Raw genomic sequence first — 24,744 nt, 5'->3', positions numbered from 1 at the left:
TGATAGAAATGAAAGGATAGTATGTTATAATCATATTATATGTTGATAGGAATACAAATTTTGTTTATAATAACATTTGGAAGATAGTACTAATATTAACATTATTTTCAGATATATGTTCGAACAGGTATCTACCATGGAGGGGAACCTTTGTGCGACAATGTGAATACTCAGAGGGTACCTTGTTCTAATCCCAGGTAAGCTAGGTACTAGAACAACTGTAGAGAACCTGACTTCCAGGGCATTGTAAATGATAGTACTGAAGAAGTAAAGGCTCTGCTTAGCATTGTTCAGGTAGAGCTACTTGCTGGCAGTCCCTTACCTGAAGAACATTTTTACATATCCATGTATGTATAAATAGAATTGAATTCATTCAAACACGAGTATTTTGTCTTGTAATGTTACATATAATAGTACAGTTGCTGTACTGAACAGGTCTGTTTTACAAGTGCGTTCTCAGTTGCCTCAAACTCCAGTAAAATTACTCATTAGTACTGTGAAACCAGCACAGCTCTGGGCAGCTGAGCGCTCTTTTTTTTTTTTTTTACTCTATATCAATAGCTTACGTTCCGGTTGCAGGTACAGATTCCAACTTCAGCATGAGGCAATGGGATGTAATGTAATCCACAAATTTGTTCCAGTGAGGTTGCATAGAGTATACTAAAGCAGAAGCACTGAGTGGGGAGAGATGGGAATCGTTTGCTAATGTGGAAGCGACTGCCAGCTCTGGGCTGATTGTTTTCAGGACCTACCATGAATATTATCTGGAAGAATAAATCACGTGAACTTGAAAGTGCCATAAATATGCAAAGCAAAGTTTTGTTTTATTTGAGCATACATGAACATATTGGGAATTAGTATTTAAAAGATGTTAAATTTTTGCCTGTAATTCTGAGTAAGGAGGAGGTGTGCAATTTTAGCATCTCGTAGGATTAGATACGAAATAGGCGTTCAGATATTGACTTGCATTTTCTGACTTCATGTCTTTGAAAGTCTCAAGGTATGTTTTCTATGAATATGATTAGGCCCTCTAATTATAACACCTAATAATATATGCAGTTACTGAAAAATAGCTTCTCCCTCCTAGTTATCCCCCATATAGTTAAACCACCAGTTCAAGCATAGCTCTTTTAGAGGGAAAACCTCTTAGGAAAGGTGGTGAAAGGTGTGATTTGAAAACACGGATATCATCACACAGATCTATGTTATATGAAATTAACAAACTGTAAGAAAATTGAACAGATGTATGAGGAGCAGCTGAGGTCCCTTGGTTTGTTCAGCCCAGAGCAGAGGAGGCCGAGGGGAGGCCCCATGGCGGCCTGCAGCTTCCTCACGAGGGGAGCGGAGGGGCAGGCGCTGAGCTCTGCTCTCTGGGGACAGGACCCGAGGGAATGGCATGGAGGTGGGACGGGGAGTGTCAGGCTGGGTGTTAGGGAAAGGTTCTGCACCCAGAGGGTGGTCGGGCACTGGGACAGGCTTCCCAGGGTAGTGGTCACAGCACTGAGCTGCTGGAGTTCAAAAAGAGTTTGGACAACAATCTCAGACACATGGTTTGATTTTTGGGTGGTCCTGTGTGGAGCCAGGAGTTGGACTGGATGATCCTTGTGTGTCCCTTCCAACTCAGGATATTCCATGATTCTGTGAATTAAAGTTTATCTGCCAATGTAGTTACTCATAGAGAAGGGCTTGGGGGAGTTATTTCTTTGTGAAATGCTGCTTTTAGTAGCTACAAACACATGGAAAAATTAATGCTGTCCTTGGAAGCTGCTGCTTCTCCCAGCTGAGGAAAATTAAGAAAATACTTAAGAAAATAACTGTATTCAGCAGTTCAAAAGCACAGTTCTGCCAGTTGAGAGAGAAATTCTAGTTAAAGAAGTTCATGAAAACAGAATGTATGTTTCTCTAGAACTGATCTGTGCTCTTATTTCTATGGTAAATTGAGTAATATCTCGGTTGTTTTAGCAGTCTAATTCTAGAACAACGTAACAGAGAAGAATGAATACACTTGTTTTTATTTATTATGAATCAGACTACTTGAACTAATAATAGTGGTGAGATTTCAAGGTAATGGAATATGAGAAACAGTGGCTATGCACAAGACTCTGGAGTGCTTGAGGAATTACTGCAGGAAAAAATTCTTTAGCACACTTTGCTAATGCGGTAGAACCTCATGGAATAGCAAGCTGGTCATTCTGTAAAAAAGGATTTGAGGAAGCCTTTATTTTCAAAATGAAATGAGACTGTAATGCATTTTGTAACTGGAATACTGTCATTTAAAGAGGTAACATGGTTCAGTCTGCTGTGATTTTGCAGTTCCTTGCATTTTAATTGTTAACTGCTTCCTGTTTCATTTACTTACATTTTAGCAGCAACACGGCTAATAGAGTTAGTAGAGTTAAGCAATCATTTGGAAAGTGTCCAGTTGCTGCCAGCAATTTCAGTTTTCCTTTCTTTATGCAGCTGTGGAAGTGTTCTTATTTTCTATCACCATTGCTGAGGAATCTCTGGTTTGGTTGTACCTAACGACTGGTCCCTAGTGTTTCACGTTTTAGTGTAAATTAAGTTGCAACCTTTTTAACAAAGGAACTGGAACCAGAAATGTCTTGTAAAACACTAATACTTGAAGTTTACCATCCATATATTTAATGATTCTCCTCAAACTGAGAAAAAAATTTTGCAAGATAAGTTTTCTTTGCTTAGCTCTCTAAATGGCAGCTATAAAACACTTCTTCAATCAACCTCTAATTATATCAAATGTAATGTATTAGCAAAAAAAAAATTGTTAGTCTGTACAGTGTTTAGTGTATGCAAAAAATATGGCAGGACATTAGGAATATTGCTTTGGACTTCTGTTATATTTGCATCTTGCAATTATCTTTTTTCTTTCTAGCAGTTTTAATTTAGTTGAATGCTAAAGTGAAAGATTTCACAAGTAAAACCTTACATTAGTAGCTCATTTGCAAAGTCATTGTCTTTAGGTTATACCTACCTGATAGCTGCAGCTTCTGGGTATTAGAGAAATAGATGAATGAACCTGTTACTCAGTTTGCAGGAATTGAACCTAGCATGACTTTTTAAACAGTGTGGATGGTAGAATGCTAATCAGGGAAGCTTCCATTCCCAAAGGCAGTCAGTGTGGTCAAATGCATGTAGGAGGACCATTCTAGAGTAAGAAAGTGTATTCTTTATATGCATGCACGGCTTAGGTAAGGATATAACACTCTTTTTAGTATAACTGTTCTTTGCATACAGCTCTCTTCCTGGCCTCTTTTAACTAGGTTTTATTCCGCTTTGTAAATGTTACAGATGGAATGAGTGGTTGCTGTATGACATGTACATTCCCGATCTTCCACGTGCTGCTCGGCTCTGCCTTTCTATCTGTTCTGTTAAAGGCCGGAAGGGTGCTAAAGAGGTAAAATACTTCATAGTATTCATTCAGGATTCATTCAATATTCATAGTATTCATTCAATATTCATTCAATTCATTCAATGAACTAAGAAGCAAAAGTTACTCAAATCAAGTTTGGGAAGATACTTGGTAAGCGCTGTCCTGCTAATGAGTCTTAGTGAAATGCTTGATTTGAATCTGATTCAAATAGGATTTTTTCTTTTCTTTTATATTATTCAGACTAACACTTTTTGTCATTTGAAATCAAACACAATTGAAAAAGCTTATCCATTCAACACTAGAAATCGTATCTGTACTATATGGCCTGTCAAAAAGATCAGTGTTAGTCTTTTGAGGTGTGAGTGCCTTCAAGTTTCTAAACCCATAAATTACTTGCTGCTAATTAAAGAAGGACAGTATTTATATCTAGATTCAGAATTTATTTTAAAATTTGCGCTGCTTTAGTATTTGAGGAAAGATCCCAAACCATTTTTTAGGAATCTAAGTATGGCACCTAATTCTAGACACTAGCATCTTTAAATTCTGCATTTGTGTGTGTCACAGGTACTTTGTAGTTTTTGTATCTACAACCAGGTTTACAAATCTTGAGTCGCTTGGGCATGGGGACAATGCTAGCGTGTGTTTGCAAGTGTTCTGATATTATTCTGCAAAATGATTGCCACTGTATTATGTTGGCACAAAGGTTAGGTGTCATAGTTGTGTGCAAGGAAAGAAAAATATGGTACAATTTCCCTAACCTGCTTTCTGGTAATCTGGAAATGTAACAATTTGTTCTTGGAAAAAAATGTTATTTCTGGTGACGCACAATCAAAGGTTTGATGTCAGAAACAGAGTTCAGTGGTTTCACAACAATAAATTCCAGTAGATTAAGTGGTCTGTTTGGTACATGGTTTATCAGGGAAAAATGGACCTAAACAAGTGTTACTAAAAGGAAAACAATGCAATTTATTATATAATGATACTTCTCTAATTACTTGCTCTCATTGCCAGCTTAAATTGACCAAGTGAAATGGTATTGTTAATAGCAAGATTATGTACTGTACTGTTCTCCTGAGTCCATTTTCTGTTTTTCCCTCCCTGTCTTAAACTGCTTGAAAAATTAGCAGAAGAGTCTGGAGCATGCCTTTCATTGTTAACATAACTTTAACTCTCTGATTAGACCTGCTAGTTTGTTATTAGCTAGAGTTTAAGTGTAGGGAAAACAGCTGCTGTTTATTTTTATGAAAACCAGAATTATTTGGTTTTGATTATCTGCACACTAGAAAGATTGACATCAGAAATCAGAATAGTTCATTTGGAAGGGACCTACAAAGATAGAACTTTAAGCCACGATGAATCCGTATTCTTATTTTTTTAATTTTTTAATCTGCTGTGTTTCCTTTTTAAAATGTACTACTGTGCAGTAATTAGAAGATGAAACTGAAAGATCATCTTTTAATCTCTTTAAGGAGCACTGTCCATTGGCTTGGGGAAATATAAACATGTTTGATTACACAGACACTCTTGTATCTGGGAAAATGGCTTTGAATCTTTGGGCAGTACCTCATGGACTGGAAGATTTGTTGAATCCTATTGGTGTTACTGGATCAAATCCGAATAAGGTAGGTATTTGCATGTGAACTTCTTAGGAGTACATATTCAAAATATGCCATATTCTAATTAGTATCATTGGACTGAAAAATTAATTTAAATTCCCTTTACATAGGAAACTCCATGTTTAGAGCTGGAATTCGATTGGTTTAGCAATCCTGTTAAGTTTCCAGATATGACAGTGATTGAAGAACATGCCAATTGGACTATCTCACGTGAACTGGGGTTCAACTACAGCTATGCGGGGCTGGTAAGACAAACTTACCTTCCAAGAATAGCTACTAAAATATGAAAGTACTTACTCTTTTTTCTTTTTTTCTGAGTATGCTAGTGATAAATCAGAATACAGGAAGAAGGATTCCTTCATCGTAAGAGGAAGAAATCAATTTTTTGTTTTCTTTTTAGCACAGAGTAATATAATTTCCTTCATTTCTATTAGCAATACACTGTCTTAATTAATAACTGACCCATGCTTGAAAGAGAAACTGTCTTACTGTGCAAATTTAGGACCTTTTTGGCGTATTTAAATTACAGATTCAGATGTCTAAACTACTTTTCAAAAGTTGTAATTCTCCTTCAGTGGTACTGTGCTTCTTTGTTGCAATTTCATGTTTACAGAGAGGCTTTCTTGTGTAGTGTAAAGGTGCTAATAACTTTTTATTGCCTGTTTAATGGACTTATTATGACCATAAGTACCACGATTTTTAAAGGAATTGATTGGCGTACTTACGACATGAGAGTAGCCCTTTAGCCCTCTCTCCTATGAAGACAAACTGTGCATTGAAGATTGCCTGTTTGGTGGGATTTGAAGCTTACTTGAAAGCACACTTTGTATGAATAAAAGAAGGGAAAAAAAGGCAGTAAAGCTAAAAATAATATGTACTTAAAGACAAGGCTGTGAAATTAGTTGGTATGTTTACATTTTCTTATGGAGGCTGGTTTAAAGACTGGAGAGTTCCCCAAGACAGCTTTGTGGTCTGCGTGAAAAGTTCTGCTGTACCAAAAATTGTGTAGGTGTGAGTAAGCCTCCAGTATGGGAATTCTGGTGATATTTACAACAGGCTCCTCTCAGAACATCTTGAACACAGGGTAGGTATTGGATTTCTCTTGATACTCTATGGCAAGTCCATCGTCGACTGGTATTATCTGCTTATGGTATATATTGTGACTGAGAGGTGCTGCAGGGCTCTCAGTAAGTTTTTAAGGACAGCTGGCATGTTGTTAAATGACATTCCTTTGCTGTTACACAGCCCTTTACCTAGGCTTTGATATGTTGAACTCGTTGTTTAGTTTTATATGTAGGCAAAAACTGAAAAGGGTGAGGAGATTAAGCCAGTGACAAAGTAATGATCAACTTGCATTTTAGAATTTAAAAATATTTGAGGTAGAATAATGTCTCAAATTACTGCCTTTCCTTTTTTGTGATAAACCTTACAATACTGTAAAAGCAGGTCATAGTGGTTAAATACGGAGAAAGTCTATTTGCATCAATGACTAAGTTGATAGGGAAACAGAGAAATTATATTCCAGTATTTTATTCCAGGTTTCCCTTTCCCCTTATTCATGCTGCTTTTTTTCCAACCCTCCTTCTTGTCTGAAAAAAATCCCCTTATCCTTTTTTAAATCTCACTGTGTGACATTTAACATCACTAGTGATCTCTTAGTATTGTGTTTGTTCTCTTTATCTTTTAATGTGTGGTATCTTCAGGTTTGCGGCCAAACTATCTATATTCAAGTACTGTGCATATTTATGGCTATTTTTAACATTAAGTATTTTTAGGGAAATAAGAGACGATGCATTACACATTTAAAATCAGATACTAGATTGCTAGCATTGGCCATATCTGAAAGAGCTATATGCCTGAAATGGTCATAATCAGCAAAGCAGTCACTTAAGTTTGATTTCTATATAAATGTTATAGAGAGTATAACTACATCTATTTGTTTACCTTGGAATGCATTACACTGCATTTAAATAGATTAATGCATAAGGCAGCATTTATAGATCCATTATTATCTTGAATATGGAAGACTTTTCAAATATTAAATCTCATTTACTGTCCCACAATTCATAGAATTTCAAGTTTTTGGTGTTGACTGCAACAGAATAAATGCATTTTCCTTCTGGGCTTGACCTAATCTATGATCTTTCTGACCCACTATGCAGGTACATTTTATACTTTTTTGACATTTAATTACAATTTAGGATAACTCAGAATCAAGGTAAATATGTACAATTAATCTCTTGTTCAATATCAATTACTTGATTTTATATCAGGAGTAGGGTGATTGTAGTTATTTATCCATTAACTTCCTTACAGAACGACTCTGGCTTTGTTATCTGCATTGTATGTTAACATAATATCTAAGAAAGTGTTCAAGAAATCTTTCTGTGCCAACACAAACAGTAGTCCTGAATTCCCCCGTTTTTAAATCTAGTCAATGTGCTTCAGACTGTCCCATTAACAAGAGATAAAGGTACTAAAAATTCTGTGAAGTAATATTGATAGGTGGAAGCTTGAAGGCTGGAATATTCTTGTCACATATGATAGTAGTAGTGAACCCGTCATGGAAGCATGTAATTTATGTAATTAAAAGTGAATACAAAGTAGAGAACTTGGAATCTGCAAGTATATATCATGTGGCATAATATAACAACTGGTTCTACATTTGCGTGCGTTCTTAGAAATATTACCACTTCACTTTTTAAAGGGCGCCTTGATCTCCTACCTGGAAATTTCATATTGTTCCTTTCTTCAGTTTGTGTTTTGGTTTTTTTTGTTTCTGTTTTGGGTGTGTTTTTTTCTTTTGTTCTTTTTTTTGTTTGTTTTTTTAAGCTAGATGCATTGGAAAGACTTTCTGTAAAAGACATGCAGATGTTTCTGTTTCAAAGTTCTAGTTCAACCAGTGGAAAATTACAGCCAACAAAACTGGTGGATAAAGCCCAGTTCATTCTTACATTCTGTATTTTTTTAATGTGTTCAGTAGAAATTACGCAGGGAAAGAACAGAACAAAAGATCAAATACTGTGGTATTTTTTGTCAGTTCTAGAAGTTATACAGTTTAAGCATTTTGAACTTTGAAAAGGGTTAATGCTCATTTTCTTTTGTAGGAGTCAGCATTGTACAGACATCAAAACATCAGTTCGCTTTAAAAACCCTGTTCCTGAGTAGAGCTTTTGGGATAGCATCTTCTTAAGTGTCAAACTTGTTTATTACATTATTACACTCGTTTATTACATTGCCCAAAGAAGGGCAATGAAGCTGGCGAAGGGTTTAGAGACCAAGTCTTACGAGAATCGGCTGAGGGAGCTGGGGTTATTTAGCCTGGGGAAAAGGAGGCTCAGGGGAGACCTTATTGCACTCTACAATTACCTTAAAGGAGGCTATGGCGAGGTCAGATTGGTCTCTTCTCTGAAGCACCACGTGATAAGATGAGGAAATGGCTATAAGTTGTGCTAGAGGAGGTTTAGGTTGGACATTAGGAAAAAAATTCTTCACTGAAAGTGTTGTGAAGTATTGGAACATGCTGCCCAGGGAAGCAGTTGAGCCACCATTTTTTTCAAAAAAAACATGTAGATGTAGAGCTTAGGGACGTGGTTCAGTAGTGGACTTGGCATTGCTAGGTTAAAGGTTGGACTGGATGATCTCAGAGGTTCTTTCCAACCTGAACGATTCTATTATTCAACACCCATACTCTGCTTTTTCAGTTCTGATTCTTTTTCAGCCCTTTCAGCAGTTCTCAGCAATGTCAAAACTGGAGACAGAAATGACCTGTTTCATTTTGTACCACACTAGTCTGTTGCTCATCAGATGCCAACTGCAGTTATTCCTCCACACAGCTGATTTTGTGAAATGTACTTCTTGTCCCAGTAGCAACTAAAAGCAGTCTTTAATTTCTCTTTTTTTTTTAATTGTAAGTCCTCACTTTTAATAGAAGGAAACAGCAAGGTAGTATGGCATGACATACAAATGTTCCTATGTTGTTAAGACACTTGCGTATGATGTATGACAACAGAAGAAAACGTGTGGAGGGTTAATGGACCAATTTCTCTCTACAGAGTAACAGAATAGCTAGAGATAACGAATTAAGAGAAAGTGACAAGGAGCAGCTGCGAGCCATATGTACGCGGGATCCTTTGTCTGAAATCACTGAGCAAGAGAAGGACTTCCTTTGGAGCCACAGGTATTGGGAGGGGAGAAACAAAACACGCACAAAACAGAAAATCATTTGTTGTCACAGTCAAACTTCATTCACTTGATTTTGATTGTTTTGGGCTTTGGTCCCTTTTCTTTATTCTGTATTGTTTAGGTTGTGTTTTAGAAAAGGCTTATGAGCTAAGTTGTTGGATTAATTTGTTTTCCCTATTACTGTAGTCTTGCATCCAGACAACACTTTATGATATCAGTTGGATCCTGCTGACAAAGGGAGAAAAAGATGCAGGACTGAAGGGATGTGGTAGATATCAAAACAAAATGATGCTTTGTACAAACAACCTTTTTTATCTTTTGCAGGCACTATTGTGTAAATACACCAGAAATTCTGCCCAAATTACTTTTGTCTGTTAAATGGAATTCTAGAGATGAAGTAGCTCAGGTAACAACACTGAAAAAGTTTTAAGTTCTGAAGAGTTTGAAAATGTTACTTTACAAGAAAACTTCCAGAAGCTGTGTGTGATATGTTGAGTGAAAACTTAGATGGTTCAAGTTGCCATTGTAACTGGCTGATCAGTCTGTATTCATTTTATGTGATCTATTTGCCTGGTCCAGAAAAGGTCCTCAGTTCTCATTCTTTAGCTCAGTCTGAGTCCTAGCTTTTCTTCTGCTGGCATTACTTCAATCTTTGTTATGTCAATTAGTTAAATGCGAGGTTTTGTTTTTATTTTTTTTATAGTGGTAAAAAAAAACAAATAAAATCAGCTGGCAGCTAATACCAAATTGTGTATTTAGAGGTGACTGGCAAGTAAACAGCTTCTATTCAGAAGCAGTTTGTGTCTGATACCTTCTGCTGAGTGTGTATTATAACTTCTTCCTAATCAATGCAAATGTGTAACGTCCTTGGACTTTTCGTTCACAGATGTACTGTTTGGTAAAAGACTGGCCTCCGATCAAGCCAGAGCAAGCAATGGAGCTTTTGGATTGTAATTATCCAGATCCAATGGTGCGAGCTTTCGCAGTTCGGTGTCTAGAGAAGTACTTGACAGATGACAAACTGTCACAGTACTTAATCCAGCTAGTACAGGTATATAATGTTTTGGTATACTTGATGCCTTATGTATATTTGATAATTACAGAGGTTTAAAGTACAACAAAAGTTAGGAGATTGTGAGGTCATCAGCAATATCTGTTTGCACTGCAGATTATATTAGCAGGAGGAGGTCTTAAAGATAAAATGTAGCTCATTTTCTGTAGTGCTTTGGTATCTGTTACCAATATTAAATGCCAAAATTTAACAGATACAGAGCTGTTCTACCAGCTGGAACAGGCAACTATTTCAGCTGTCTTGCATATGGGAAAGTATGAACAGAAGCATCTTTTTAAAATTTGAAGCAAGTTGAGGCTAAAATATTTGGTAACAGTAAAGGAAGCCTCAGATGGTAAGTTCCTGAAAGAGAAGCAGTCTATGCACTCGGTTAGCAGATACTGTTCATACGCTGACACGTATAAGCATAAAATACCAAGATCAGTCATTCTACAAAATTTAATGTAAAACTTGCATTGTGTTTTATCTAAATGTCTTAATCTGTATGTAGTCTAATAGAAATAATATCTGTTTTTTTTCTTTATCCTTAACTAGGTTCTGAAATATGAGCAGTATTTAGATAATCAGCTTGTGAGATTTTTACTCAAGAAAGCACTGACGAATCAAAGGATAGGACACTTCTTCTTTTGGCATTTAAAGTAAGCTTAATATCATGATTAGGGGTTATGAGATACCTACTGTGTTTAAACAAAGCGAGCTTTATTTTAAGAGTTTGAGTGCATAGTTTGGTAATAGAATGCATCCCTTCCAGTTTAAAAAGCTGGATGATTAGATGATTAATCTTATTTTTTTCCTCTAATGGTGATTATTCTAAAACCAGGTAGCCTAATTGAGATTGCTGAATTCCCATGTTGTTAGCTGTTTACAACTTTGACAGATTTCTGCTATTTGAACTTCGTTGTATGCCAGATCCCCTCACCAGTCTTCCAGAAAATTTTGCCAAAGCAGAGCTACTTCTGAAATTGAGCCAGAAATATATAGAAAAGTATGTTTCTAAAAAAAAATTCCTCTCTCTGCAGACTTCTCTTTAGAAGTCTGTAACACCTTCGTGCTTTACAAATAGTTAGGCCTAAAGCGACCCACCAAATTTGACCACATAAGTCTTTGAAAATTACAGTTCATACATGCTTGTTTAGCCTTTGTCTGAGCAAGAAATCTGGAACTTGAGTTGAAAACTTGAGGGTTAGTACAGCGTTTCTGAGAAGCATGGATTTTTGATTAAGGAAAGTGTTAGAAAAGAACAGGGAGCAAGAAGGAAGGGGGTGGACAGAACAGGGGAAAGCCTGAAAACTGTGTGCTGAATTAGTTTTAAAGAATACTGAACTCCGATCAGTCCAGTCAAAATGAGATGAGTTGTGGGAAGTCAACACTAATTACTTTGTTGGGAAGAAGGACCCATAAGCCACCTTGAGGAAGGTGTTACGGGTATGGTTTCATTTTCGCACCTGTAAGTGGTCTTGTCTTAAAGCTGTAACTGTTCTTTCTCTCTGTGTAGGTCTGAAATGCACAATAAAACTGTAAGTCAGAGATTTGGTTTACTTCTGGAGTCCTACTGTCGAGCGTGTGGAATGTACCTGAAGCATCTGAGCAGGCAGGTGGAGGCTATGGAGAAGCTGATTAACCTCACAGATATTCTCAAGCAGGAAAAGAAAGATGAGACCCAGAAGGTATTATAAGCTGTCCACATACCAAAACTGTTGCTTTTAGTCAAAGGAATTACTAGAACTGTTTTATTTGATTAACTAGGAACATATCTATACTACTAACTTTGGTAGGTAGTACGTTGCTTGGAAGCTATAGTGTTTTCTGTGTTCATTACCATTGTCTACCTCTTAAAGCAATAGAACCAAAGCTAAGAGCTTCAATTTATGTAATGTCTGGCTAAATGGAGTTGCTAATGTTGGAAATGTGCAAAACCATCCTTTAAAAAAAAGCTGAAGCCTGACACTTATCTTCATTTATATGTAGTCAGTGTTCTCAAAACCTGAATGTGATTATTTATCAGGTGCAGATGAAGTTTCTTGTTGAACAAATGAGACGGCCAGATTTTATGGATGCTTTGCAAGGCTTTATCTCTCCTCTTAATCCTGCTCATCAGCTGGGAAATCTTCGGTATTGTCTTCAGTTTTAAAATTTGTCCAGATATTTAAGTAAATTCCTAGTAATGTTAACATATACTAAATGCTAGTATTATCAAAGTTAGCTGAATAAAATATGTAGCAGAGTGAAGTAGTTTCAATGTATTGATTTAACAAATTAGAGAACAACATGACAGCTGTTCCTATAAGGTGGCAGGAACTGCAATATTTATTCCATTTGTGAAGAATGCATGCTACCAAAGGAAAATGTCTGATATAGCTTGTTCTTCCTTTGTGCTTAGCAAATGATTAGCATTGACATTAGCGATTTAAATTCCAAGTTGGAAACAGTGGTTGATTGTCAGTTACCCATGCAGATCTTATTTGATACTGTTTCAAAGATTTTGAAGAAAACAGAGAGAACATAGTAGTATTATAGAAACATGGTATAAGTATGCTTATTTCATATGAATCTTATCTCTTTATAGGCTTGAGGAGTGCAGGATAATGTCATCTGCAAAAAGGCCCCTATGGTTGAACTGGGAAAACCCAGATATTATGTCTGAATTGTTGTTTCAGAACAATGAGATAATCTTTAAAAATGGAGATGGTAAGGAAAAATAAGCGTAATTCAAGACCTACGTATCTGTTTATTTTCCTGGCATACTGTGTAGTATTTTTTTAAGCATAAAAAAAATGCATTGAAAAAAAGAAAAAAAAAAAAACACTGACCAAAGCAATTTTCTTTTCCAGAAAAACTGAGCTTGCACAAATAAATATTTGTCTCAAAGGCATGTGCAAAGTGTCTATGTTCCTAAATGTTCAGTCTGTTGGGGTGGAACAGGACACTATTTAATATTTTGTTTCCTTACATGAAAATGTTTTCAAGACTTCATTCCAGATGTGTAATGTTTAGCTGATTGACATGACAATTCCATTGTTTTTAATATATATTTAAACAGCTTTGAAATCACCACAAATTTATATTCATTCTCAAGCTATTTAAAAGCTTTTCCTCTCTTTTGAGAGAACAAAACCTATGTTAAGCTATACAAATGTCATTTCCGTTAGAAATACTTCTAGGTGGTAAAGTGTAACAGTGTTCTATGTTATGAAACATGCTATCTCTTTTGTATTTGACTATTCCAGACTTACGTCAGGACATGCTGACACTACAGATAATTAGAATTATGGAAAACATCTGGCAAAATCAGGGTCTTGATCTTCGGTAAGCATTAGAGGTCATTCTCAAGCAACAAACTACGATCTTTAAAGAGTGCATGAATAAATGGCTGTGTTTCTGGGTACAGTTAGTCCATTAATGTCTGGATAAATAGTAATGTTCCTGACCGTAGATTCCAGTTACAATTTTGTACTATGTTCAGGCACTATTCAAAAAAATCATCTTGAAGGTTCCATGCTGCTAATTCAGTGTATTACCTGCTGCTTGTTTATAGTAATCCATGAAATACTAACGTTCATTCTCTGGGTATTTAGATTCTGTCTCTAATATTTCATTTTGAATAGAGTTGAACAGATACTGTTGAATCATGCTGAATATCTTTTTAAAAAGTTTTTCCGGTGGATTCCCCAAAGTCTCCAAAAATATGTCAATAATTTTTTTCCTTAGCCTTTTGCCTCGATACAAAACTAAAGAACAGAAGTAGTGAATACAGTGGCTGGCATGTTACAGGACTAATACCTGGTACATTTTTTCCGTGGAGCTAATGATAATACACCTGTAAAACGTTAAAAATAGATTTTCACATCCTAAAGTCAGTAATGTGAAATTTACCTGATAAGGATTATTAAACAGTAGCTGTTGCTTGCTGTCTTAAAATGTGCTTTATAGAAACAACTTTCTCTTACAGGATGTTGCCTTATGGTTGTTTGTCTATTGGTGACTGCGTGGGACTCATTGAGGTAGTGAGAAGTTCTCATACAATCATGCAGATCCAGTGTAAAGGAGGCTTAAAGGGAGCATTGCAGTTCAACAGCCATACATTGCATCAGTGGCTCAAGGACAAGAACAAAGGAGAAATGTGAGATTTCTTGTTGTTTGTTTTTTTCATGTTCATTTGCTCTTTTTTATTGAAGCTTCAAGAGAACTAAAATTTATCAAGTGGGAAATTACATCCATCGGTATTTCTCCCTGCCCTCATTTGCCTAATAGTCCTGCTTTATTTAGCTTGTATTTAATGAGGTTGGGTGGTTGTGTGACTTCTCAACAGTAAAGCATAAGTTGAAGGTAGAACTATGAAGACAGGGCTTAACTCTGTATTTTAACAGTAGCTCATCAAAATGAAAGCTACTGCCTGTCTTCAGAAGAAAGACAGTCCTACTAGCTGGCTTGCTGTTCCATGATCTTAACTGTAAGTACTTCTGTTTCCAGAGTATGCTGAATTTCTTCCTTACTTTGCTAAAGTCTAGGAACTCCACTTCATTGGGCAAGGGTAGTAAAGTTGGTTCTTCCCTTTTAAAAAAAGAAAATGTTCCTGCGATTTTGTGTTAGTAGAATATCCGTAGGAAAACATCTCCTTTGTTTGTTTTCAATAGGTATGATGCAGCTATTGACTTGTTTACACGTTCTTGTGCTGGCTACTGTGTTGCTACCTTTATACTGGGCATTGGTGATCGCCACAACAGTAACATCATGGTGAAAGATGATGGACAAGTAAGATGTTTTTTGCAGGAACATAGCATAATATAATCTCAATTTGTTATGAGTTTGTTTAAAAAAATCCATCCAAACTCAAAGTAATGAATTTTACAATAACATCCTTTAAACAAGGATTACTAATCCTTAAATAATTTTGTCTTTCCAAGCTGTTTCACATTGACTTTGGCCACTTCCTTGACCATAAGAAGAAAAAATTTGGTTATAAAAGAGAGCGTGTGCCATTTGTCTTAACACAAGACTTTTTAATAGTGATTAGTAAAGGAGCCCAAGAATGCACCAAAACAAGAGAGTTTGAAAGGTGAGCAACTTTTTTAAGCATTTAAATTCCAGAGTATTTTGTATATAAAATGCGCTTCAATACTGGTGTTATTTTAATTATGTTGCCTGTTTGAATGCTGCAATGAAGCTTAACTTGCATTTTTGTCTTAACCTGACTTACATTAGTGATTTCAGCATAAACCGGCATTTCTCACACAATGTTGTAATAAAGCAAATGCCCATCTTCAGTGCATTCTGCAGAATATCTAAGGAGGAACAGTTACCTCCCCCATAAATTACAGGAGAGAATTGTCTCTGTCACTGATAATAACCAGGAAAGCACTGTGTTTGCAGCAGTATATCAGGAAACTTGCTTTACAATCCGAAATGTCAGCAGCAATAACTAAAATGTCTCTGTGAACTCCCTTAGACTTGTGTTGAACATCTGCACAAACTGCAAATGAGGATTGAGGCTACAAAGCTTGTCTGCAATTTGTCCATTGTGTCAGTCTGACCCCTACGGAGTTTTACAGAAGTTAAGATCACCTAAGTAGGAAGATGAGGATATCTCTTAGCAACATTTTGATGTTCTTATTAGACTATTACTTGATTATTACTAGATTATTAGACTAAAAATGTCTACCAATAGCCTGAAAACATTTTTAGAGATTAAATATGCATCTAACAGGCATCTACACTGAGCTTTTTTTTTTCTTCCCTGTCTTTTCCAGGTTTCAGGAGATGTGTTATAAGGCTTATCTAGCAATTCGGCAGCATGCCAATCTGTTCATAAATCTCTTCTCCATGATGCTTGGCTCAGGAATGCCAGAACTGCAGTCCTTTGATGATATTGCTTACATTCGAAAGACCCTTGCATTGGACAAAACTGAGCAGGAAGCTCTTGAGTACTTCATGAAGCAGATGAATGATGCTCACCATGGTGGCTGGACAACAAAAATGGACTGGATCTTCCACACAATAAAGCAACATGCTTTGAACTGAAATGAAAGCAAAGAAAACAAGAACTGAACAACCCGCTTTGTGGGTACTGCACTGTTAATACCCGTTAGCAGCAAAGACTGGTTGCATAGGAATTGCACAAACCATGAACGACATTAGAATTTATGGCAAAAATAAGAGATGAACTGTACAGACAACTGTTGAAAAATAATGTAAAACAGGGTTTCAGATAGCACTAAAATTGTACACTTCAAAACTTAAGCTTTAGTATGATGTGTGACTTCATGTTATGCCTTAAGCCCAAAAAGGTAAACTTGGAAGAATGTTTCCTTTTTTCATTTGATATGATAAATTAGAAGGAAAAAGAAGATAGTGCTAGCATGAATATAGAGTCCATCACATATTACCTTAGATCTGGTACAGCAGCTAGAGACTATGCTGGACTGAAAAGCATTGAAAGACAGTTCAAGCGATGGTGGATATTTAAATGCAGCATAGTTTGAAGGGAAGGAGTTTAAGCTCAAAGATCTAAAAATAATAGTGAGAGGACAGTGCCTTTTAAAATGCGCTCAGAGGCATTAACATACATGGGGTTTAGATGAACCTTTGATTTCTGGGTCTGTCATCTGCACAGTTTCTGAAAGCAGTAGGAAATAGGCCCATTCAGTATGGTGTTTCTTCTGCTCAGTATTTCTAGGGGTGCAATTCATACCTTCAAAGAAACTCTTCTTATCATCCCCCAAAACTGACTAACCTGGAAATTGAATGGTCAGAATTGGGTTTAGTGCAACAAAGAGTTGTAGTGTTCATCTTAGGTTTGCTTTAATCTAACTTGAACTCAATAGATTTTTTTCATACATGTTTTCCAGAACCTAAAGAAAGGTGAGTTATTAAAATTATTGAAAGATTATTTTTTTATAAAGGCTATTTATATAATAGGAACTATTATTAATATATATTCTTTATTTACATGATTTGTCCAATATTCACTCTTTTAATTTTGCAGCCCAGTTCTATCTGTCCAAGACTCCCGTTTCCATTAGTGTCACCGAAGGTGACCAGATATACTCCTAGGACCAAATTCAACCCTGGTGAAAGAGGACACAAGTAGCATTGAAGAAGTGGGGGAGACACCCACTAATGCCAGAGGTGAACTTGGCCTTATTCTCTTTAAAAAACAAAAACAAAACAAAAAAACAACACACATTGGGGCAATACTCTTCACATTACTGAAGTGGTATGCTGGCTATTCAAGGAACGTATGTTTAAACCCTCAACCTTTGGGTCCACCATTTCTCCTCTTTCTTCCTCCTCTGGAAGTGGTTGTTTAATCCAGTAACTGATACATCAGAAATAGCTGTTTAGATTTTCAATATGATCAACAATAAGCAGTTCAACATACAGCAGATACATTTGGCTAGCTCAAAGCATGTGGAGTTACCAAACATTTTATAGCTTTGTCTGTTTTGTGTGTGTGTAATATATATTTGTAAATCTAGTTGTTGTCCTCCGACACAATTGTGTGCAATCAATTAAATTGGCACCACTTTTTGAAACTGTTCAGAGAACCAAGGATGTCAGATTGCCCTTATGCACAACTTCAGGTAGGACCGTTTTTCTAACTACTAAACAGGTTTTTTAATTAGTGAAACACATGATTCTGAGGGTGCTGTTCACCCTAACATTTTAAACTCGCTAGATTGGCAGCACTTGGAGTGAATTCCAAAGGTCTGGGGGCTTTCGGGGGTTCAACTCGTTCACTTGCAAACACACACCGAGGTGCCACTCAAAAAGTGCAATACCACATGTAATATAAAATATGCTGACAGCTGGTGTTAGATTAGAATATAAGTATATAAATAAACTGTACTTTGTGCAGGCTGTACTGATGAGGTAATGAGTGGTTGGCTTCATTTAGCAAATTGTAATATATTAAAAATGTGCAATCGATTACATTATGGAAGACTTTGGGGATTGTAAAGACAAGACTTAGGTCTTTCAAGACACTTTCATAGTCAAGCTCTTGCAGTTAATTACTGTACACATAGATACTTGACAATGTTGTGGGGGGAAACCTGTTTTTGTGAAAACTATAGAAGTTCCACGAATAGTAGGGGGAATGTGAAGTTTTATTTCCTTAGTTTTACTAAACATTTTGGAATAGTCCAACAGACTTCCCGTTATTCTTTATTGACTGTTACATATTCCTTTTTGCTCACATGAATATTTTCACTCCTGCTAACCTTGGTCGTGCTTTCTAGAGCAAAAGTAACCTTTGTACATACCACTTTGCAGTCAACGCTAATGGTGTAGCTCTTTGAAAACACATCTTTGTTTCAATGAGTGTAAATCATTTAGTTCACAAAATCTGAAACCCTGTTGGCTGTAACTCTTAATTTAATAGAGTAAACTCGTTGCACAAATGCCACATTAGGTGCTATATTATCCTTATTTATCTATTATTGAAACAATGTTTTACCTTCTTTATATAAGAGATGGTTGGACTTCTCCAGTCTGGATGAAAAGATCAACTCAAATTTATTGCATCCTATGAGCCCAACTTCTTTTGTACTTTACCCCTTCCTAGCCATTTACTTCTGTAAATATGGGTATACTTGTCTTTCAGTTCAAGCATACAGTGTTCTGCACCCTTTTTGCACAAACAGAAAGGTATGAGGAATCAGGCTGTGTTTCTAAAAGTTCTTGCAACTAAATGCTGTGCACAAGCTGTAGAATTTCATATAGACATCAAATAATAAAAGAAAGGAAACTCCGTAGTGATATAGACATAATATGATTTGGGGTAATTATAGTTTAAAAAAAAAACGTAGGGGAAGATCATGGGTTTTAAGCTATTGTTCCTACCACAATCAGGGTGGGCATTTGGAAAACATTCTGCCAGTGTTTGGGGGGGGGGGGGGGGGGGGGGGGGGGCAGAACTTTTTACAGCTTCAAAGCATTTAACACTAATTACTTTATCCTGGTATGCCAGTTTTGTGCTAATGTAATTTCACTTTCACTATAGTGGAATTATATTGACTTACGTTGGTGTAAATAAGATCTCATCTATTCTCAGTATCAGAAATAAGATCTGCTTACAGACTGTAAAAGCACCTATAGCTGAGCTCTGTTTTTACAGATTGCTTGGAATTTGAATTTTTTTCTTTAATTATTCCCACTTCATGGAGATTTGAAAATGTTCCCTTTATTCTGAGAATCAGCTGCACAAAACGCTAAGTAGCTTATTTTGAGCTTGAATTGAATCTGAACACCTTGCTCCTGCAAAATTTCATAGGAGGACTGCCAGAGCAAGGAGCCCAGGACTGGGCCATCCATTTTATTACAAAGCATTAGGAAATGGCAATTTAGTGAAATGTAAAGACTAACCTTTTCAACTGTGAAGCTACTCATGTTTGATTTAATGACAAGACAGGTTGCTGCTGATTAGTTTTTTCATATATTAAATTCGTTGCTTTCCTGAAGGTAGCTGAAAAAGCACCTCTGACTTACGCACACCTTTCTCTTCTGAAGGAGTGCATTTGTAGTTTCTTCAGACATGCGTTCAGTATAATTTGAAAGAAAAAAAAAGCATTTAAGCATTTAAATAAAACCAAAACTGTTAGTGGTTTGGTATCTTGTGGAGAAGATATAAGCCTGCATATTAAGGGCAATATAGAAATAACCAAGCTTGTAGAGAACTCTGTACGTGATGACCCTGCTGGTGGTGTTTTGGAGGGTTGTTTTTGTTTCCAACTTTGCTTTCTATGTAAAATGTTATAAGCCCTTTAGCAGTCAGTAGCCCATGTTCATGGACAGTTTGAAGACATTTTCTTTGCTTTGTCATTTTATAACTGGCATGTTCCAGCGTCTGTTCTTAATTGTGAATTCCTCCTGTTTTGCATGTCTGTACAGGTTGCAGACCTGGGCTGGACCCATTCAAAACAAAAGCCACTTAAATTACTATTTTGTTGAAGTCTTTGACATCTTCAAAATGCTTCAAGTTAATGAAAAAGGTGTGGTATTACAGAGAATTGTAATTTGCTGCTTCTAAGTTGTTTTTTTCAACTTCCATGTTTCTTTCTCTTGTTCTAGTTTTACTTGAATGGAAGAACCACACTTCTTTTGTTGGGTTTATTTTTTTAACACTATGTAGCTGTTGTTGCAGATGGTTGAATCTCCATTTTAGTTTTGCAATACATGTTTCATACAAATGATTTTTTACCTTTGTTCACGCTGAAAGTTGTCTCAATTTAGGTAAGGCTCTGTCTGTCCAAAATGATGTGTAGCTCAGCATCCCTGCAGCTGATTACGTGTGGGTTGTTTCTTAATCTGTGTTAATGAAAGAAGCCAATTGGAAACTGGATATAGAGGTTTTTTGTCTGCATACGCTAACCAAACCCGTAGGTGCTCTGGTGTTGGAGAAAATCTGATTTCACTTTATGCTGATATAACACTGATTTCATGAGAATCACTCTGGATTCACAATAGCATATGAAATCAGAATTAGGCTCCATGTATATTAAAGCCCCAGATTGCTTATTCATATGATTCAGTGTGAGAGCTGTTCTCTTCATGAGGAATGTTTTCTAGCTGCTCAATTAAACCCTTGGCAATTTTATTTTGAAGTACTTTCTTTATTAACTAGCCTTTAGCTCTCTAATTCATAGCTGCAGTAGTCTTGTCTGTAGTTGCCTTTACTTGTGAGACCTCCAGGATTTTTATTGCATACTAGCTTAAAGAAAACTCTTAAATATTTCCTCTTCCTACTCTTTCATAGTATTAAGACTTGTAAACCCACGCTCAGGAAAAACACAGTAGTTCTTAATATCTGCAGTACAGCGGTGGTCTTGACTTTTGAGCTTTATGGGATAGACTTTTAAAAGGATGAGATCTTACTGTGTTAGCATTCCTGACTCTAATCCAGAGGTGGATCCCTCTGTCTCTCTCTCTTCCCTTCCCTCTCCCAACACCTGCCTCCCCCAAAACCAACATGTCCGTAGCATAAGGGCAACTTGAACTATTTGTAAGAGAAGATTAATTGAAGCAATGCTCTGTCTGTTGGCTTTCCCATTGGTTTGCATAAACGTGTTTTAAGTGTCCTTACTTCTGTATGTGATGCAAAATGTTTTCAGCATGAAGAAGGCCAAAAAAAAATATTCTACCCTATCTTCACTCCTGAAATACTGGTGCCAATTTCCCAGTAACTATAAACTGGTTTAGGAACCGTTTAGCTCAGTGTAACCATAGCAATGTGGTTAGGAACCTGTTCCAGTATTAGAATTAATCACAGTTAAACCTGACAGTTGTATTGCTGAAGTTACAGAAAGCCTAACTCAAGCAGAAACTTTCTCCTACAAATCTTTTGTCTGCTGTAGTTAATCCATGAAGGCCAAAATGGAATTCACAGCTGGAATCCAGGTCTGTTTGTTTCTTTGGTCTATGTATATTTAATCTGTTCTCAGGCTTTATTAATAGTGTTCTATAGCCTAAATTATCAGCTGTCCCAGGCTGTCCAAAGTTGTCTTACTGTTTCATTTGGAGAAGAGGGAAGAGGAAGGGAGAAAGGGATGAATCCTTATCTTAGAGCCACTGTGGTCCAAATTATTCATCACCTCTTGTGAAGATAAACACGATTTTATCATCTGGAAGTATCATCCTTTCTCCTTGCCCCCTCTCATCTCTGCAAGTTTTAAGTGTGAATAGCCACGTACACTATCAAAATTCACTTGCCTGGTGGAGAAAAGGATTCTGAAAAATGAATATATGGCTGCAGTCTGTCCTGGATTCTCAGGCTTGAAGTTTTGAAAGTATTGTTGTCATTGCAAGCAGCACCATGACGGCAGGAGCTGCCACAGAATCACACAGATGGCTGAGGTTGGCAGCGGCCTCAGGATCATTTGGTCCACCTGCCCTGTTTGCAGGAGCAAGGTGCCCAGCACATCGCCCAGCTGGGCCTCAGAAGATCTCCAGGGAAGGAGAATCCACAGTAAAGGCTTTTTTCTTGATGTTTGAATGAAATTCCATCTATTTCATTGCGTAAAGTCCTCTCACGGGGCAGCACTGAGAAGCCTTGCCTGTCTGTTTTACTCCTCTCCATCAGGTATTTGTATATGTTGACAAGATGCCCCTTGAGCTTTCTCTTCACCAGGCTTAAACAATCCCCACTCTCTGAGCATCCCCTCATATCCCTTCCCTGTCTTCATGGCCCTTTGCTGGACCTGCTCCAGTGTGCCGGTGTCTCTCATACTGGGGAGGCCAGCACCACTGGCTCGATCTCTCCAGCGCTGAGCAGAGGAGAAGGATCAAGGATCACCTCCCTTGACCAGGATCCTGCTGGCATTTTGCATGGATAGAGCCCAGGAGGGTGCATTCTCTTGACGCTTATCTTACTTTGTTGAAGTTAGTGGCAGTTACACATCTGCGTCAAAAAAGGGAGTATGAACACCCACCAGTGCTTGAAATACCTTTTTAAAAATGAGACAATTATCTTTGAAATAACCACTACTGGGGGCGGGGGGGAATGTTGCAATGTGTATGTCATTCTGTAATAAAGGTCCTGTGGTATAATAGTTAGGAAGCAAGACATTTTTAGTAATAATGGGCCAAAAAAAGTATTTAAGATGCAGCAAGATGCATGTGTTGTCGTACTGAGAATAGTCTTGCAGTACATTTAAGAAAAAAAAAAAAGAAAAAAAACTTTTTCCCTTCTGCTGTGCTAAAGACAAGTTTGGCCTATGACACTTATGTAGTTCATGTTCATGGGAAACTGTAAAAAGTCTGCTTTTTATTTATCTTCGCGGTCTGTATCACATGCTGTTTATTAAAAAAACTACTTTTGTTTGGTTTTTATCACACTTTTGAGTGTTAATGTATATACTAACAACTAAATTAAAATAATATGGTTGGTACATTTGTGAATCCTGAAGTGAGAATTTAAGGAAACTTGAGTCTTGGAGGTGTTACTTGATGTTTCAGCTCTTCTGAAAAGGAGAGAGAAATTTTGTGCATCTGTTAATTTAGGTGGGGTGAAAAATACTGAAATAGAATTTGCATTATTTATGGGTATGGCCAAGTGAGAGGTCTTAACGGCACATGGCATTCATTCTTGTACATGTCGATCCTCAAAATAAGTAACTTATTTTAGACGTGGTCTGTCAAAGCTGTGAGAAGAGAGCAAACAATATTTAAGTGTTTCAGCTGAATGGTTGTAAAGCCTCTGCTAAGTCAATCTGGTTTGGTTCTGAAAAATATCCTTGGCGTTTCATCACCAAAACTATATTTAAAAATGAAGACTAGGTTGTATTTTTGTATCCAATACTGATTTTGAAAATTGAGAAACATATTTGGGAAATTACTCATTGGCAAGAATAAGACCATGAGGCTGTAATAGAATTGCTTAAGTTCATCTGTGAAAAGGCTGGTCTATTTTCGACTTCAATTTCCAACAAATTGTTATTGTGGGAGGCATGTGAGTTCTCTTGATGAGAATTTCACTTTTTTTGGAGGGATGAGAAAAGTATCCAGATGTAATCAGGTCACTGCTAAGCATCTTTGATGCCCTCAGTAAGTTTTAAACTTTGTGCACTGGTCAATTCTGTTTCAGATGACCTCTGCCTAGTTTTGCAAAGGGCTGTGGGCCAGCAAATGCTCAGTCTACCCTGGATCTGAACACTTAATTAAAGATGGACATTCATCATCCTTATGGTTATTTTGAAATTCAAGTTGAGCTCTAATTTGGAGAGGAGTCTCATTGTCCTCTCAATGCAAGTCTTAAGGGAAGCCCCAAAATCCACGTGCTCCGCAGCTCCCTCACTTTCTCTGTGAAATGTGGGTGAGGCTGGGGCCTTCCAAGAAGGAAATCAAGTTCCATTACAGGGAGCTAAGTCACCTGGATTTGTCACCCCCTTGGCTGCAGAACAAGATATTCTGCCTCTGTAGTTTGCAAGGCTGAAGCTGAAGTGTCTTCGAGTCCCAAGAGCAGCCTGCAATTCACTGCTACAGGTGGGTAAAAGTTGTCCCTGTGAGCTACACATCCTGCTTTCATTGAAAAAAAAGTTTACCCCATTCTTCCTTATTTCAGTACAGATACATCCCTGCTAATGAAAACGAACATCATCTGTGTTGACTGTTTAAACCACAAGGTGACTACCCATGGGCTTCTTTATATATCTGGCCAGAATAGGTTCTGAGTGTTTAAAAGCTGACCCAGATCTGTCTGAACATCCCCAGCACGTGGGGGTTTTGAAAGTGTGATTAATTTAGACTTTTCTGTCTGAAGCATTGATGAGCCTGTTTGGTGCCTGTGACTTTGAACTGGATCTATGGCTTCAAAGGGGATCCTCCTCAGACATTTCTTTCTTCGACTCAGTCTCGGCTTTCTAGCTGACAGGTGTGTGTTTAGGCTGTGCTGCTTTGTGTGGAGAAGAAATCAGTTGAAAGGTACAGACGATGTATTGTGCTTTATGTGACAGTGACTTGGTTAGCCTGGTTTTGTCTCACTGAGCAGG

At 37.1% G+C, this 24,744-nt stretch overlaps 1 protein-coding gene across 5 annotated transcripts in view; it reads left to right on the top strand.

Annotated features, from left to right (window-relative positions):
• PIK3CA (phosphatidylinositol-4,5-bisphosphate 3-kinase catalytic subunit alpha) overlaps nucleotides 1–23,147 on the top strand; it is a 43,525-nt gene extending 20,378 nt beyond the window's left edge. For 2 of the 5 annotated variants that reach the window (XM_040566834.1, XM_040566835.1), the window contains exons 6-22: nucleotides 112–197; nucleotides 3,307–3,412; nucleotides 4,858–5,010; nucleotides 5,115–5,249; nucleotides 9,060–9,184; nucleotides 9,514–9,595; nucleotides 10,076–10,240; nucleotides 10,796–10,899; nucleotides 11,757–11,928; nucleotides 12,267–12,373; nucleotides 12,828–12,949; nucleotides 13,489–13,567; nucleotides 14,211–14,381; nucleotides 14,896–15,013; nucleotides 15,166–15,317; nucleotides 16,009–16,275; nucleotides 20,460–23,147. In XM_040566834.1, coding sequence (XP_040422768.1) covers nucleotides 112–197; nucleotides 3,307–3,412; nucleotides 4,858–5,010; nucleotides 5,115–5,249; nucleotides 9,060–9,184; nucleotides 9,514–9,595; nucleotides 10,076–10,240; nucleotides 10,796–10,899; nucleotides 11,757–11,928; nucleotides 12,267–12,373; nucleotides 12,828–12,949; nucleotides 13,489–13,567; nucleotides 14,211–14,381; nucleotides 14,896–15,013; nucleotides 15,166–15,317; nucleotides 16,009–16,275; nucleotides 20,460–20,523 — 2,208 coding nt within the window. In that variant the 3' untranslated portion in view covers nucleotides 20,524–23,147. Of the gene's footprint in view, nucleotides 1–111; nucleotides 198–3,306; nucleotides 3,413–4,857; nucleotides 5,011–5,114; nucleotides 5,250–9,059; nucleotides 9,185–9,513; nucleotides 9,596–10,075; nucleotides 10,241–10,795; nucleotides 10,900–11,756; nucleotides 11,929–12,266; nucleotides 12,374–12,827; nucleotides 12,950–13,488; nucleotides 13,568–14,210; nucleotides 14,382–14,895; nucleotides 15,014–15,165; nucleotides 15,318–16,008; nucleotides 19,150–20,459 lie in introns of those variants that run through there. The other 3 variants (XM_040566837.1, XM_040566838.1, XM_040566836.1) reach the window with 2 other exon arrangements.
• The last annotated feature ends 1,597 nt before the right edge of the window (nucleotides 23,148–24,744 follow it).

This window comes from Cygnus olor, chromosome 9 (genome assembly GCF_009769625.2).
Source record: "Cygnus olor isolate bCygOlo1 chromosome 9, bCygOlo1.pri.v2, whole genome shotgun sequence".
NCBI lineage: Eukaryota > Metazoa > Chordata > Aves > Anseriformes > Anatidae > Cygnus > Cygnus olor.
Note: the sequence above shows the minus strand (reverse complement) of the source record. Positions and strands in the feature narration are given on the sequence as shown.